The 17,945-nt window shown below is 37.5% G+C and overlaps 1 protein-coding gene and 1 long non-coding RNA gene across 2 annotated transcripts; one reads left to right on the forward strand and one right to left on the reverse strand.

Moving 5' to 3' along the window:
- Positions 1 to 920: 920 nt before the first annotated feature.
- On the reverse strand, positions 921 to 6,264 carry acot8 (acyl-CoA thioesterase 8). The gene is made up of 6 exons (XM_019267255.2): positions 6,011 to 6,264; positions 4,359 to 4,495; positions 3,934 to 4,159; positions 2,550 to 2,707; positions 2,117 to 2,308; positions 921 to 1,210 (listed from the first exon to the last, which is right to left on the reverse strand). The coding sequence occupies exons 1-6, from the start codon at positions 6,208 to 6,210 to the stop codon at positions 1,092 to 1,094; spliced, it is 1,032 nt and encodes a 343-aa protein (XP_019122800.1). The 5' UTR covers positions 6,211 to 6,264; the 3' UTR covers positions 921 to 1,091.
- LOC113746091 (uncharacterized) lies at positions 5,591 to 13,504 on the forward strand. The gene is made up of 5 exons (XR_003462599.1): positions 5,591 to 5,983; positions 7,694 to 7,758; positions 12,882 to 12,986; positions 13,075 to 13,234; positions 13,335 to 13,504. It is a non-coding gene; the product is annotated as an uncharacterized LOC113746091 (long non-coding RNA).
- The last annotated feature ends 4,441 nt before the right edge of the window (positions 13,505 to 17,945 follow it).

Below are 17,945 nucleotides of genomic sequence, written 5' to 3' on the forward strand. Positions count from 1 at the left end.
TTATACTTCAATCTGCTGAACTTTCTGCGTCCACTATAGCCGAATCCTTCTCACTGCAGTCCATGGGGATGCTCAGTGATGAGTCCTTGAGAGATGAGTCCTCTTCATTGTTCAGTCACTTAAAAAACTTCTACCTGGCTGAAACCAGAGACCTGTGGAATCTGTACTTAAAGGCTTATTCTAAGATAACAACGTAGCAATTCTTATTTTCAGGTGACTATACACTACTGAAAGCACAGATACACCGTACTTCTACTGGAAGAACCACTGACGGTATAAAGAAAGGTCTGAGCAACGTGATCTCGTCCTGGTACAGTGCACTATTGCACTATTTTCAACTTCTGAACAACTCCTTCAGAATAAAAGTATCAGATCCACAAGCGTTAACTAATAAACCGTGGCACAGAAACTGCACACGTTACACTGTGTATTTAATACTCCTGCTTCCCTGCATGTTATCCTCACATTTCATGTATAATTTAATGTTTAGCTGTGCTCTAAGAAAAACCTCCAGGCCTAAAATTCAAGTTCCTGACTACCATGGCCTTTATGAATTATGCATTTATCAAGTGTGCCACCTTGTAAAAAAAAAACCCAAAACAACTATTTGTGAATAAGTCTTCCATAATTACAGGTGAACCAGGTGTCATTTCACTTTCTTTTTGTTTTAGTTTCTCTTAGAGGAACAGACTGTGCATTTTCTAGGCTCATTTCCTTTAGTGGATCAGGTTTCAGATCATTCCTTTCTTTCGCATTATGCGATCTAACAAAATCCCATACTTTAAATGTAATCTTGTGCAGCAAAGTGGTAGAATTTTGTCTTGATATTGCTGAATTTTACATACAATGTATGAGTGAATATGCAAACTAGTGGAATTAATTCTGTGTGACATTTTGTAGTGAGAAACTGACAAATGATTAATCTTTCATCCATTTTAATCTTTTCATTCTTTACGGACTGGAAGTAAAATACATCATTGCATCTTCTTAATAAAACTTAATTAAATTAACAATTTTGCTTAAAATTAAATAAAATGTATATGATTAATTACAAATAAATTTAACAAACAAAGCAAATCTTAGGAATGTGCTCATAGTTTGCTGGGCTCTGTGGCAGGTTTCACTCTCACGACACCCTCCTGAGAACACGAGGCAGCCAGCACCCCGTCTCTTCTCCACAGTCTGCCTTGAACCAGTCCCCTGCTGCCACCTTAGGACACAACATCAACCACATGTTAGGCTCAAAGCAGGAAAACAGACATTTGTGCCTAAGGGTTTGACAAGGACAACTGCAATGGGTAATAGGTGGTAAGCCACAACAGCAGCATACAAGAACATATACTGTATAATATAATATACAGAGATAGGTCATGAGGCAAAAAAATGAAAAATAATTTAATCATTCAGGTCAACCAGGTGCAACTCAATTTGTAAATGTGTAGAAATATGTAGAACATGCTTTTAATATTTTATGATTAATGTATCAACACCAACTATTATACTAAATATTTTGCTTTCATGAATTCTATCTTTCAATAGTAAATATTAGAGCCAGACTAATATACCGGCCAGTATCGCGTATATGTTATCTGATATGCTCCAATATGAATGCAGAAAAATGTTGGGAATATATTCATGTCACTGCATCAGGTTTATCCAGCAGAGTGAACTGTGATTTACAAACTGTGCCTACAGTGTGGGTCTACAGTGTATATATACAGCATGCTAAACTATACAACATATTTAACAATATTTAATATTTAAGTTAAATATTCTTTAATAAAGTGAATTTTTAAAGAAAGCAGCCACCTATGCATAGTCATGTATGTGTAAAATGTCTATTTTCATTCCAGTTTAGAAATTCACTGTCAGTTGCCATTTTGCCTCTAAAATTTTATCTTGGTCTTAAAAATCCCATATCGATCATATAAATACATATAAATACATGTCTAAATGTGTAACATGTGTGATCCCTATGGGCCTTTTCCACTACCCTGAATCACAACACGTGTGCAGACCTTACAGGTTCAGGTTCCTGTCATGGTAAAGGCCTATTTGTACTGTGGCAGGCAGAACAAATAAAGTACAGCAGTTAGGAAGTGAACACCAGACTAACCTGCCCATGGGCTCACACACTCGTACAGCATCCACTCATCGGTGCGGAAAGTGCTGTGGAACCACATGGCGTGGTCTAGGGAGGCCGAGAACTTGGCCCTGTAGTTGGGGTAAGGCAGCAGCACTGTGCCCAGTAATGCAAAGTCTGATACGTAAGCAGCAACACAGCAATGCAGCTTCATGTTGCCTTCACCTACAACGTGAATCATCCATGTTAGATTTGACTTTTGTTTACATTTTCAGTTGTTTTTAATATAGATAGATTTTTTTATTTTTACTACTTAATGTTAAAATCTACTACTTAACATGTTACATATTGACTTACATTTAAGATCAACATTTTTTTAATACTGTATTCTCAGTCACATAATGTAGCATACATTATATTCAATATTTATAATGTATGCATTGCAAAAGTGTTTAATGCATTTTACCAATGTATCCTCGCGCTCGCACCCAGAACAGCTTCTTCGGCTCAGTTGCACCACGTCTGTAAAACTGGGGTGGGTTGACTGGCTTTATCTCAATGGGGACCTCATTAGCCAGCAGTTTGTTCAGGCCTTGTTTTGCATTTTCTGCTAGGTCTGGTTTACTGTGAACAATAGAAGAAAATACAGTAATAAGCAACCAATTATCTGTATCCCTTTCCCTGTCATTCAATGCTTCATACCTACATATAGTTTTACATTCCCAGCTGGGGATCATAAACAGCAGTCTGCATTTGTGAACACAGCATCATTTACCTGCACAGACATGTCAGCAGTTGGCGTGCTAAGATTGCTGTTCACTCCTTGGTGTGTATGTCCAGTATATTTTGACTGATGAACTCTTCTATGAGTTTTTTAAACTTAAGCATATTTCCATTTCATTTCATTTTACTTTCCATTTCTGAGGTTAACCAAGACACAGTTTCTAGAAAGACGCACTGTTAATTTCATGCTTCAAAGGCCTGACATGTAATGTCAATTCACCTACTTTTTATTGTTGTGATAACAGATGTCTGAGATAAATCCTCTGCAGAATTATTATTAAATAGCTGGATATTAGTGGCAAAAATGTGCTTTTTTAGTGGTTTTGTTAATTGTCCTGTGTCATTATGGTACCCAAAAGTACTGGCTTGTCATTTAATTCAACCTTGTGTGAACACATTACATGTAGGCTTGTAGCCTTGTAGTTAAGTAGTATTGGTTCAGTTGAATAGGGATGAACATAAAAAGTCAAACACTTGACTTTGATGTCAGTAACATAATTATTGCAACATCTTGATGTCTGTGATTATGTTTTTTTTCTTCATATTGGCTGATCTCTGCAGGTACTAGATTAACCCTAACCCACCACATTTTCACTTTGCTGTTCAACTCAGACACTATTCTTATATTAGATTTTATTTTTTTATAAGTACTCAATAATAATTTAAAGTAATTTATTATTACTATTAGTACATATACTATTCAATCCTCTTGTTCGTGCTGTTTTTGTTATTAAAATACATTATTATTCTACCTGAGATCAGGGCTGCAACTGCCGATTGATTTCATTATCAATAATATGCTGAATACTTTCTCAATTGATCATGTTGTCTATAAAATTTCAGAATATAACAAAAGGTGCCTGTTAGTTTCCCTATGTCAAAACATATTTAGTTTGAAATCAGATATGACACAGAAAAGCAGAAAATCATCATGTCTGAGAAGCTTTCACCTGCAAACGTCTGGAATGTTAGCTATAAACATTTTTAATAAATGAATCAGAATGATTAATATAGAATCAAATAGTATGATTAATTTTCTGTCAACTGACTAGTAGTGACAGCTTTACCTCAGATAAAGATGAATGAGCTCCTCTACAGTGAGGAGGTCTTCAGGCGGAGGGACAGTAGGCATGGTGAACTGGTGCTGCAGTGGACTCTCCTGCTGCATGTGGAAGGACGCTTGGCAGATAAGTATAGGCTGTCCATGCTGGATGGCCTTCACAGAGCGCACTGTGAAACTCCGACCGTCTCTTGTCCGCTCCACCTGGTACAGCACTGGAACCTTAGGATCCCCTGAAAAACACAAAAGACAGCTGTGAGGCAACAATAGCTGGGACTGGATGTGGCCAATTTATCGGAGCATTCCGTTGATTCTGACAGGTATTGTGGTTGGTGGGTAAGTTTTTTTTTTCTAGTCTTCTGTAGTTTCATTCACTCTATGAAAGTTGCGCCTTTTAGAGTAATGAAAAGTGTTGAGACTGTTACATCTTACCTGCTCGTACAAAGTAGCAGTGGAGAGAATGGGCATAGAAATTATCGCCGACAGATTTGGCAGCAGCTACAAGGGCCTGACCGACTATTTGACCCCCAAACAAACGCTGAGTGCGGGGCACCCAGTGGTGTGTCCCTCTGGGGAAAAACAGAGAAACAATTTAAATACATGCAATGCAGTCTCACTAGATAATGCTAACATAGCTTTGACTGTTAATATAATAATATTTATAGATCACTTTTCAAAAATCCACATCAAGTTCTAAAATCAGGGTTTAAAGGAAAATTTTATCCAGATAAAAACAAAAAAAAGATGTTAAAGGAAAACATTTTTAAAAACTGAAGTAAAATCAGGAAAGGCTTTCGATAAAAGTATGTCTCTCTCTCTCCCCTTTAGTCTGTAAAACACCTCTGCCTGAGGATTTGCCACGTGGCAATATGGCGTACGTTATGAAGAGGTACAACAGGCAGTGGCCATGCAAAGCCATTAAAGTGATCAGTAAAGTCTTAAGATCAGTTCTCAAACATACATTACTGTTAAAACCAGACAACAAGACTACCTGTGTGATCCAATAAGCCGATGGAACCAGCAGATGGCAGAATTTGTTTTGCAGTGTGCTGGGAGCCAATGACAAAGATCTGTGTTTTGAGCTCAGCTAAATGGGACACCCAGCTGTTGACGTCACACAGGGAATTTCAGGTGAACTCCACATTGCTGTCTGTGTCTAAGACTCTAACAGGCAGGTACATCTTTGTAAAAATGAAAAGACACACCATGTTTATGAATAATGCACATAATGAGTTTATTGGTGTATATTTTATAATGCTGCTGCAATAAAAGAATTTCCCTTCGGAGATAAATAAATAGTTTTTCTTCACCAGGGAGGTGTAAACACTTTAATGTTATAACTATTATAATATAATATAATTAGCCATTATACTGAATGGTGTGTGTAAAGGGAGTGTACGAAAAGTTAACATTATGAGTTTCATAAGCTTCCAGTGCAGCTGTGAGTAACAGACCTTTTTCACAGCAGCCATTTTGACATGAAATTGTATAAATAATATAATAATAATGAATAATATAAATAAAGAGATCTTGAATCTTGACATGAAATAGTCAGGTCAACACAGGTGTTACCAATGATACTGACTAAGGTTCAGTTCCATTCAGGTCAGACAGAGGCAGGGTGCTGCTGTGGTGGTTCACTGGAGAGTCGCTGCTGCAATAAATGGAACAGGACCTTAATTAGTCTCATGGGCAACACCTGTGTTCACTCTAATTTTATTGGTTTTCAGGTGCCACGGTAAGCACGCTGGTTAGCGTGGTGGAGGTAGGCGCACCTTTTACCGGACTGCTTCAACAGCACATAATTTGCTTCGTCATAGCAGGAAACTCGTTTATTAATGTGCGTGCTAGTACTAATAGACTGAGCCGTCGTTACTGTTCTATTGTTCTTCCTGTTTTTACAGGTAAAAATATCATTTATCTGTGCAACCAGTCCACTGCACAATGTCAAAGGTCGAGCTACAATAGTCAAAATCCTGCTTTACTGAAACAACAGATCTATTTTTGGTTATTTTAAGTTGCGCTGAATCGACTGTCCCCTCGGCTATAATGCTAAGGTAAAGTGACAAACTGCAGTCAGCTACCTGTACAGGTCTACGTCGAGCTTTTCTAGGTTTAAAACGCTGGTGACCAGGACGCTTTTGAGGTCCTGGGCATACTCAGGCACAGGACTCTCCGAGGTTTCATCTTCAGGTGATTTCGGTGACACGGGCACCCCTGCAGTGTTACAATTATTCATTAAACCACTAACGCTGTGGTTAGGGTCCTCTTCTTTTTCCGCCATGTTTATCAAGCTGCTTCTTCTGTGTTGCTCAAAGGTGGTCACCAATCCAACTTTGACTCATTGCCGCCACCCACTGTTATACAACATACTCAAACCAAAACAAAAGTGTCTTTTTTTTTCTTTAACTTTTTTCAGCGTTTCTAGCAAATGTATTTTTAAGAACCTTTCATGCATAACCTATGATAATGACACGTACAGCATATTAACAAGCAGTTCCGAACTAGCAATCTGATTGGTCAATTGGACCACTTTTTCCCAAACTTGCCAGCTCAGATAATATTGGTCTCTCCAAGTACCACTGATTATGACAGATGTTCAGATACTGCTGCGTAGACCAATTATGGATAGTACATGGCAGATGTATACCAAATAAGAAGAATATTAATCAAGATTTTGTTGTTTGTGGCTCCAAAACACTCGCAGCCACCGCACACCACATCACCAAATTTAACACACCACTAGTAACTAAACATACAAACACATTTTACATTTACTACTGTATGTGCTACATTTTACCCAGCCTGACAACTTTTTTTTTGACTGATTGGTTTCCACTTATTAGTCAGACCACATGTATTTTCACAGAAACGGAGTTAACTGGCAAAAAGTTATTCTGTTTTGGCAATGAATTGTCCCACAATATGAATACATTGCTGCTTATTTACTTTTTTTCTTTTCCAAAGTGTATCAGAAACCACTTCATGACAAGACAGCATCATTCACGTCATACAGCTTTTAGTTATTTAAAAGAAAACATTCTGTTTGCAAATTGGTTGGTTTCAACAGCCTTTAATTGTGTTGATTGGAGATAATTATTGGGTACTTTTCAGTGTAATGTCACGTACAAAGTGTACTTGGTAACTGCACCTTAATGGTTATGGGCCTAGCCATTTTGTCTTATTAGCCTAAAGACTGGGAGTGTACAGAGTGGTACTTTACTGTAATAACTCAGTGTCACTGTGACTGAGAATTTTTGAATGAATAAGAAATCAGTAAATGCCAGTAGGACAACATATTTAATAGGTCAAATCATTTTCTTAGTAAGCATCATACTAGTCTAGTCAGCTTTTTACGATGTTACATTAGAAGTAATTGTCATATTTCCTGTACCGAGTACAAAGTGTACTGGGTAACTGTATTAGGTTTGGTCCTACCCATGGGCAATTTTTATAAACATATAGCCATTTTCATGCAAAAACATGTCATGCTTCCAGCTACTCAAATGGGACACTTTTCTGCTTTTTATTTGAATTATTTCAAGAACTTCATCTTTTAGGTTTGAACTATTGGATGAAGAAAACATTGTGAAGGGGTCACTTTGGGCTCTGGGTAATTTTGACAGCATTTCTCACTATTTGAGAAACAATCACTCCATGAATCAAGAATGCGAAAATCATCATTACATTTTTATGTGTGTTTTTACTGTTAATACTATGTACATTTTACTGATTATACTTCTGTACTTTTACTATTCAATTCACAGGTAGACAGCAGCCTACAAAGCAGCCTGCCACTTCCCCCTTGCATCAATATGAAAAGCCTTAATAGGTGTGTAAGTATTTTGGTAGAGCATATTTCACATTTCTACAGTCACATATCTGCATGGAGGTCAGCCTTTTCAGATTTAGATTTTTTTTTAAAGGAGAGTAAGAAACATTATTTAATTTTTTATTGTTTTATTTTTTAGAAAAGGTCATTGGTACATGGCAACAAGAAAGCCTTCATATCATTTCAGGGATAAGACTTGAAAACACTTATAATGAGTACTTTGAGGTGGCGGAAAAAAGTCCAGCTACCTTTTAAAATGAACATGTGAATTGTGTGTGACTATGTGACTAAAATCTAAATCTATTGGTGTGAAAAAAGTGTTTGAAGACAACATTATCAATTAGCAGCTATCATTCAGGCCACACAGCTCGTGGTGGTGGAAAAGCCATTCAGACATTCTTGTCAGATAAATGGTTCAGTATCTGTTGTTTACAAATTCATCACCAGGTGTTTCTTAAAAATGTTCCTTTTTTTTTCAATTTCCAATTTTTTTTTAAACATGTTGTTGGCATCAAAATTGAAAGTTGTCTTTATGTTATTTTTGATTAAATATGGGGTTACAGTGCATTGTCTCTTTACATTTTACACAGCATGCTAACTCTTTTGGAAATGGGGTGGTAGAAAATGACTAGAATTGACAATCAATAAAAATGCCAGAGACAGATTAAACTTTTATGACATCTGACTGTTTTTTTTTAATATCCCTTTTTTATTCTTGCACTAAACACAAATGGTGTTTTCCAAAGCAAAGCAAACGGTCTTTATTTGTTGCATGTTCTGACCCTCAAGTTATAATTTTCTTCATATATTATTCAAAACTTCAATGGTAGAGCATTTCTTACATCATTGCCACTAAAATAGCATATAATTTTGAGCTCAAGTATTCCCATCCCTGACAATCAAGTGCCAGAGTTTTTCCAGTCACCCACAACAAAAAACAAACATGAAGTTACTGAGGATTCATTTGTTTGAACTGAAGCTGGTGTATTAGCGGCTATCCAGCGCAACAATTAGCCACATACAAACAAAACGTCCATCCATAGCTGCTTTTGATTGTTTTATTGAAAAACACACATACAGGATTTAGGTCGCATGATGCTCTGTAGATGGTATGACACAGATTGCATTTGCGTTTGCGGTCTCTAATGCAACAATAAAACTACAAACCGGTACAGGTGATTTAAATTACTACTGCTACGCCCAGGTCTCTCTCTCTCACACACACACACACACACACACACACACACACACACACACACACACACACACACACACACCTAACCCCTCCTACGGGTGACTGAGTGACAGGCATGCAACCCAGAATACATCCCTTGCTCCCACAGCTGGTTTTGCTTGACCTGAAGCTTATTATAAAATACAGGATGTACAGGGTTAGGGTTACTGTATCTGACCACATATGCACTGTGGTTTTCAGCCAATTAAAGGAACAAATATGATTAGCCTCTGTTGTGCGTAGGTTTTTCAGGTTTCTTAGCTCTGCTCCACACACTGCTAAAAATGATTTCTCTGTGAAGCTATAGGCATGGGTAATAACATTGGCCATATAGACTTATTGATTAGGAGACATATTCATGGACAGGACAGACGTTAATGGATTACTTGGTCTAATTGGAAATGTCTTTTTTTTCCCACTGCAACTATGAGAAAACTCATTAACTTAAATTTAAAGATTTTTTTTTGTTACATGTTTATTTAGTTGTTTAGTTACACAGTTGCCCATAAAGTTGAAAGAATTTTGTATTCAGAAACATGCCTCTTTTTATTCCTGTTTATACACATCAGATTAAATGCGGTTTAATTTTCACTGTAGTATGTTTGGAAGAGATTGATCAATAAAGTTTTGAGAAGAAAGACTTTATCTATCAAGAATAAATCACATTGTCACAATCATTTCATGTGAAGAGGTAAAAAAAAAAATATATATATATAAATTTTACTAATAATATATTATATAATTATATATATATATATATATATATATATAGATATCTATATATAGATATAAGCTCGATCGATCGATAGATAGATAACATAACAGTGTATATAGTGTTAGATGATAACAAATGTTATGAAATCTCATGACATTTAACATATAGAGCAGGTCTAGACCGTATTCCCACCATGAGCAAGCACTTTGGCAACTGTGCCAAGGAATAATGCCACTCAAAGGAAACATAACATGAATGAAACTGGTCTAACTTACAGCCTTATGAAACTCAACTATCACTGTCATGTCTTGTCATTGAGGTCTCCACCTTCTGCTGTGTTATCCCCACTCTACACACAGATATTGTTCTGATAAATAAGACTCAAACCAGCTTAGTGCGATTCCTTGAATGCCAATTCAATGTTTAAGTCTCTGTAATAGGATGTGAGGGTGTCAAATGCAGCACTACAATCTTAAAAGATTCCTTAAGAGTCGTTTGTCTGCTGTAATTAGAGGGTAATTTGTAACTTTAACAAGTGCTTACTTTATGGTATGAGGCAATCCCGACTCATCCTAAAATAATCAGTTGTAAAAAAGCCACAACTGGTTGGTGACAGCTTTCTCAAGGATGGAGAGAAAGGGATAGTTAGATATCAGTCTATAGCTGGCTAACATCCCCAGATCAAGAGGAGAGGTTTTATTATAGCTCATTTAAATGACTGTGGTACATTAATAATGTTAATAATAATATATAGTAAAGAAGTGCTAACCAAAGGTAGAACTCAGTAAAACAGGAAGCACTAAACAAGAAACCAAAACAGTGACATAAAGGCAGCAAAACAAGACACAAGACTGCTTGTCACATTCTTCCTAGTATAATTTGTGAATACCTGTGGCTGGAGGTCCAAACCCTCAGATAATACTCCCTCAATACTGGAGACATCCTGCTTGTTGTAAACAAGTAGGTGAACTGAATTAAGGGCATGTTCTGTCTGTCTTTGTTTGACTATTCTAGAACACAAACACCCACCTGCTTAGCTGTGGGGCTTATATGATGCTTATATAAAATATGTGATTAATGATGACATGATGAATGTTAGATGATGACTGTAAGTCCCACAGCTAAGCAAGTGAGCATTTGTGCTGTAAAATGTTGAAATAGGGCTAGATTAGAGGGTGCACGTGCAGGTGGTGGCTGTCCATTAGTACTGTCCATAGGACAGATAGAGTCTGTAGAGAGTTTGTCATTAGAGGCATGTGTCTGGGACTGGGTTCAGTTTGAGGAGAGTGGAAAATACAGGTGTAACATACTGAAGGAGGCAGCATAAGAGTGAAGCTCACAGAGGCAACAGCATTGACCAGGTGCTGTCTGTCAGCCCCAAGCTCTCTGGTTCACACTTGAAAAAGGTAAATGAATGATGATGTGGTGGTGATTTATGGTCGTACTTTACACTTTTTAGCAGAGTCATTTTATATTGGCAAACGACGTATTTAATCGCTTAAAATCGCCAAATTTGCACTCTTGCATTGTGTTCATCCTTACAATCAAGTTCTTTCACTCGCTGGTGGATTCACAAACAGACACTTTGAGACAAGTGAGGATATGTGAATCACTCATACCTAAATCTAATCTAACTAATTTCTAACAGGAATTTTTGTGAATCGTACCATAATGTAATATCATTTGTGAATTTGTATTAATATCAACCATTGAGTAAGTCAGTAGAGCTTTGATGCAGTTTGTCATGATGTCTTTTGTCTTTTACAGCAAGTTTATCTTAACATAATGCTTCCCTGCCTAACAAAACTAACAACTACTCTGTGCTCCTTTACACCTTTCTCAGCTTATGTCCTCCTCTGTAAGTCGCTTTGGATAAAAGCGTCTGCTAAATGCAATGTAATGTAATGTAATGTAACTCTGGGATTATCTCCCATAGCTCCTGCTAATGCAGACTTCAACATGATGGACAGGTAAAGTGTCTGGCATATTATCTCTCAGAAATTACCAAAAATCTGATGAGTATGCCCGAACAGAATGGTCATCTTCTTAAAAAACAAGAAGCAATGTCAAAGAAGACACAGTTGAGTCATTACATTGTGTTGACTTTTTTTCTAAACAACTTTAAAGAGGAGGCAGGGGATTTAGTAATATACTATATCCATTGATGACATGCACTTTTTATATAATATTGGTCTCACTGCAACCAGCAGTGGTGTTGTAAATAATATAACAGTTAAAGCTTCTTCAAACAAACAAACTACTACGACGACATCAACTACTCCAGTGAGACTAGTCAACTCCGACAATTCCTGCTCTGGAAGAGTGGAGGTCTTCCTCAACGGCCAATGGCAGACAGTGTGTGACAAAGGCTGGGGAATGAATAATGCCAGGGTGGTCTGTCAACAGTTGCGGCAAGGCTGTCAAAATACCAAAGAAAGTACATTTTGGCCAGGGCAGTGGACCAATTACGGAACATAACTTTCAGTGTTCAGGAAGTGAGTCATCGATAACAGACTGTAAACAAAAGGGATCGGTGTCCAAAAGTTGCGGACATGGAGATGATGCTGGTGTCATTTGTGAAGGTAAATTTCTATGCTTACATTAAGTACACTGCATTTATAATTGTTCGCATGGATAAAGTGACTTAAAACTGAGCATTCATTTGATTGCGAACAAAATTACATGTTAAAATAAGAGGTACATTCACAATAGCGACATCATTTCAAAAGTCTAATTTATAGCATATATAAGTTAACAGACATACTATTACAGCACAATAACATCTTTTTCTTGACAACATAAAAAAGGAGCCCAGTGACTTAATGATCAAGAACAACTACATTTATGAAATGGAGCTTTTCCTCAATATTGGTGTCACTGCAGTTGCAAGTTGCAGTCTGCAACCAGCTGTTGTTTTTTAGGTTGCTAATGGCAGACAGTGTGTGACAAGGGCTGGGGAATGAATGATGCCCGGGTGGTCTGTCATAGTTGGGCTGTGGCAAATTCTCTTTTCCTGTCTTGGACATGGATAAATGGTTGGTTAAATGGTTTCATTACGAAAACGTCCTCAAGGTGTTACCAACGTTCTGCAGATAAAACGTGGTTTCTCTAACCTCTTAGTCACATGCTGGTTTGTACTTCAACTCAAGATGACTTGTTCCTCTACCCTCCAAGAAATGGTTCCATGGTTCCAAGCTTCACAATTGTTCCGGAGGACTGCTATGCCACAATGTCTTCAAACCCTGACGACCCCAAGTGATCCTTCCTCATTTATAACAGGTACGCTTCACTCCCAAATTAAAATGACTGCAGTGCAAAATGTAAAATCTATGAGGATGTGTAATAATCCTAATTACATCTTTGCCAGGTGTCCTGCTGACCAACGACGCGTGACAGTGGTTGAGAACGGTGTATCACGCTGTGCTCGTTTCTCTGTCCTGCTCTTCCCTCTCCATGGTGACAACTCATGCATCTTCCTTTATTTCAAAATAAGGCTATGTGACAAGAGGAACACAAACTGCATTCCAGTGAGTCAGACACTCAACCTCTCACTTATTCTAAAATTCCACTAATCATTACTTTGTGGGCACTAGTGGGTATCGGTCTCATTACTCTACTCCCTCTCAGCTCATAGTTTTGCAGAAAGAGGATATATCGCTCTGTTTCCAACACACCTGAGCTCAACCCACTCACCATTGGACCAATCACTTGTCATTTTTAGCTTGTTATGTCTAAACCTAATATATGTATACTCTTTGCCTTTGTCTACATGTGTAACAAAATGTTAAAAAACATAATTAAATTCCAATAAATTATAATCAAATGCAAATGTTTAAGTGTTCGTAAAAAATCTATTTCAATCAATTCAGTTAAATTTTAACTTACATCCAGTCAGTGAGGTTTACAGAAACAGCTTTTATCCATAAAAAAATAAATAATATATATAATAAATATATAATTTGTAGTAATAGTGATGGTGTTTGCCTCTCTCTTTTTCTAAAGTAACAATGTTATTATACAATAATCAAAATAAACTTTACGAGCACATTTGGTTTATTGTAAGCTGTTGTCCTAAAAACAATATAAATGTTTTTTTTTTGACTAAGTGATGAGTATTCTTGACACTAGCAGACCCTGCCCCCATGTGGATTGAAGGGTGTATTGTATGCTTGCAATGGGGTTGCACAGGGTTATTCGGTATACCCTTATTGCTCCTAAGTTAGTTCCAGGTCATAATTGCTAATTGTTGACATTTTGTACACTCAGGAGTACTAATAAAGTCAGAATGACTGCATTCTGAGTTTATTCACACACAATGCACATCCATCATATATTTACATTTGCCTTTATGTGAAAGTTTGCCTGAATATTATTTTGGAAGCCTTAGCCTTGCCTTTTCTGATTTCTATTTCTTTTTATTATTATATTATTATTACAATTATTATTGTGTATTGTTTGTTTTTTGTTTTTTTGGGCCACCTGGATATAATATAGTATTGACAATACTGACTCTGTTTTTAGCTCTGCTTTCCAAGTCTGAGAGTGAGAAAATAACATGACCTACTTCAATGGGTTACATATCTTAAGTAAACCAAAAACATTTCTGGAACACTTACATATCAGATCAGGTATGTATGACAGTGTGGATGTTCACTTATATTAAGCTTAGCTACGTTGTTTTCAAAAGATATAAAGGATTTATTTTACATCAACAAAAATGGTGCAAAGTTATTCCTTACTATTAAACTAAGGATGATCAATGATTCTGCCACTGGGTCTGTTGCTATGATTATGTTGTCATTAGAGGCATTTTTGTGTCCTTTGTGTCCTTACATTGTCTACTGGAAAGAGATGCGATCATCCTTTTGGAGCCTTCTGAGATATTTGATTTGGGTGGCGTGGCAAAAGTCAACCTTTCACTAGGTTTCCACACTCACTCACTCACAGACACACAGATATACACACGCACAAAATGCACATGCAGCCGTAACCTAAATTAAAACAATGCAGGAGTCCTGGCTTTGAAACCAATGGCCTAAAACACGTGATGTTAGTTTGTACTCACGAGTCTATGGGATGTTCGCTGAAGCTTAGGGCCAAGATGAACAATATGCTGGAGGAAAGGCTGTGGGGTAGATCACGTGGGTGATGGTGGTTTGCATAGGCATCAGTTGTGTATGGCACAGGTATGGCAGCTACCATCCCTTGGAATCAGGTGTTGTCCTCTTCCTCTTTGACAATGACGATATCTCCAATCTTCACATTTCTTCCTGTAGAATGCCAGCGTTGTCTTAGGGTGATGTTTTCCTAGCATACACATTTTCTGCCTCAATTTTTTCTGGCGGAGGCAGTGGAAGAGAGGCTTTCATGGTGAGTTAATGGCTTTGGTGTGAGCGGCTCCGCGCTTTGGGGATCATTTATGCTGTCAGTTGTGAGTAGGTGGCTATTTATGATTGACATGGCTTTGTAAAAGAATGTTCTCAAAGCGTCATCCAATCTTCCAGCACTCTGTGAGGGGACATAGCTTACACTTACAATATTTAATAAAAAAATATGTATGTATTTTAATTGCGTAGAAAATTTCCATCTACTTGAATTACATAGTTTTAATATAAATCAACTTAATGTGAAGCAAATAATACGATATACGTGATAGTACTAGCAGTGCTTCCACTACACAGTCACCAGGTTTATGCATTCAGTATTAATAAAGCCAATTTGTTTGCCTAAACCCAATAGTGAAAATGAATGAACAAAATGTCAACACCAAGCAATTATGACCTGGAGCTGATAATAATAATAATGAATAAAAGAAGGAATAACAAAAAAAGCATACTTAAGGATCTCCATGGGATAGTCTGAGGAGCACTTGGTACAGCTGGATCCAGCCATTTCAGAGAGCCAATCGACCCAGAACAGTGCCTGTGTCAGAGGTAAATGTAATACCCACTGTTTGGAAAATAAATCCATGTTTAGTAGTTCAGTGGTTCTCAACCTGGAGGCCCCTATGTGGGTCGCAAATGGTTGTGGAGAATAAAATAATAATAATAAATTCAAGCGGTGTGGAATGAGAGACAGAAAGCAGCTCTCAGCGGTGTGAGACCTTTAATGACATTCAGCACACAGGACAAGAACTCCAAAATACTATGGGCTATATACTTTGCATATTAACAGGCCCAGTTAGCTCAGTAATCTGAGAATGTATTTCTGTCTATTGTTTTCTTTTAGGCCTAAAGCAGACATGTTGACTATTAACTGTAAAGGTGCTGTTATTTAAATACATTTCAAAACGCTAATTAAAGCCATTATCTAATTAGTAGTTCTGTCTGTGGGCAAAGCACCGGTCCTCCTGTTAGAGTTTGGTAGCTTTCATGTGTTATATTAATCCCTGAACTGTCTCAGGCAAATTGGGGGGGGGGGGTTAATCTGATTATTCTAGGGCCTGTAATAACTCACCGGAGCACATTTGCAACATTTGCAACTTGGGTAAGAAAACGAAGCTAATTACAGAAGTTTTTAATCACTTTATCTAATACTTTGACGCATTGCTAAGCTCTGGGACAAACATAATTTGCATTTACATTCCGTCTCAGGTTGAAGGAGTGCTACTTAGATCAGCTATAGTTTGTGCATTGCCCCTGTGGATGCAGATAAAGGAGTATCTTATCAATGTTGGAGGTTTTGGCAGGAGTAGCGATGCATTGCCAACTTCTGCCTCGGCAAAGCCTAAACCAGGTGATCCTCATGCCTATCAGCCTGTGACCTGGGACCAGTGCTTTAAGTAGCTGTGGCTGACAAGGCGTTCCCTGCTTTAATCCTATCCAGGCCCTTGTCAACAGCGTAACAATTATAGCAAGCTGTATTTTTTCATCTTCTCATTTGCATGAGTGTGTGCAGATAGGTTATCTTCCATATGTGTGAATTACTGAAGTTATGTCAATAAAAACGAGAAAAAGACTTAAAAGTAGGCCATGAAATAATTAGAAAACTTTTTACAGAGATAAATGAATGGATGTAGGGCCATTTCTCTGTAAGGCTCATATGAATGGCCTTTTTTTTGCAGACAAGTGTGCTGCCCCCTGCTGGCCATTAGAAAGAATGCATGTTTAAGAAGCTTCTGCATTGGCTTAACTTCACAGACCCAGAATTTCTGTCCGTTAATGATGTATTAGTGTTTTCAGGTTAGTCAGTGGGGTCTGTTAGGATGACCATGTAGTGGCTGGAAAGCAGGATGCTTGAGGACCGTGTAAAATTCACCAACACTGAAGACTATAAGTATGTGTGGGCCACAAGCAAAAAGTAGTTAAAACTGGCAACCTGCCGGCTACTGGCAATGATCTAAACCGAAGTATAGAAGAATATATCCCTCACCTGACATCATCAAACATCAGAAAACAACACAACAAACAGCATTGTTAAACAGCTTTACAGAAGGAAATCATCAAACCCAAATGAACTGATTCAATTGCACAGTCCCCCTACATAATCAGCACATGGTATGTCCCGAAACCTTTAAATAGTACTTGGGAAGCCTGGGGACTCTTTTAACCTGAACACCCTTGAGAGACAACACAAGATGTGAAGTGATGTGAGTGACTTGAACAGAAAGATTCTAGATAATTCATGTATTATTGCACGGCAGCACAAGTCCAGGAACAAACTGTTAATCCAATTAAACAATATTAACAATATTAATTGAACATTGTTGGTTCTTTTAATGGTATTTTCTACTTATGACCGCTGATGATAACAAAATATTAAAGAAGACCTTCATTACAGTGTCATTATTGAAGAACCTACAATTAGAGTGACAGTGAAGAATTCAGTGGGAATGTAGTGACAGAACAAAACAGAAAAAAAAAGTCTGGACGACACATTACAATGAACCTGGGCCATAGGTTTATATTGAAGCCTGTTAACTAGACTGAGTCTAGTAAGACAGTGTACAGTAGTTATACTTAGACAGTGACTATGATGGACTCATGAAAAGAATACAATGTTCAGCAAGCTTGATGCATCATCAGGATTTTGAGAATTCAAGTTGGACCATGCGAGTCCTAAATTGTAAAAAACTGTCCAGTTGACAGAGAATACTTGGATTGCCATTTTCGCTTCAGCCCTCACAAGAGATTGGGAACCACAGGTGTGGAGGGTGTTTTAGCTTTAATATGAAGTCTGCACGGGAACAGGGAGTGCGAGAGACCTTCCACCATTATTTCATCTCACCTGCTGAACACG

This window comes from Larimichthys crocea, chromosome I, assembly GCF_000972845.2.
Source record: "Larimichthys crocea isolate SSNF chromosome I, L_crocea_2.0, whole genome shotgun sequence".
Lineage (NCBI taxonomy): Eukaryota > Metazoa > Chordata > Actinopteri > Sciaenidae > Larimichthys > Larimichthys crocea.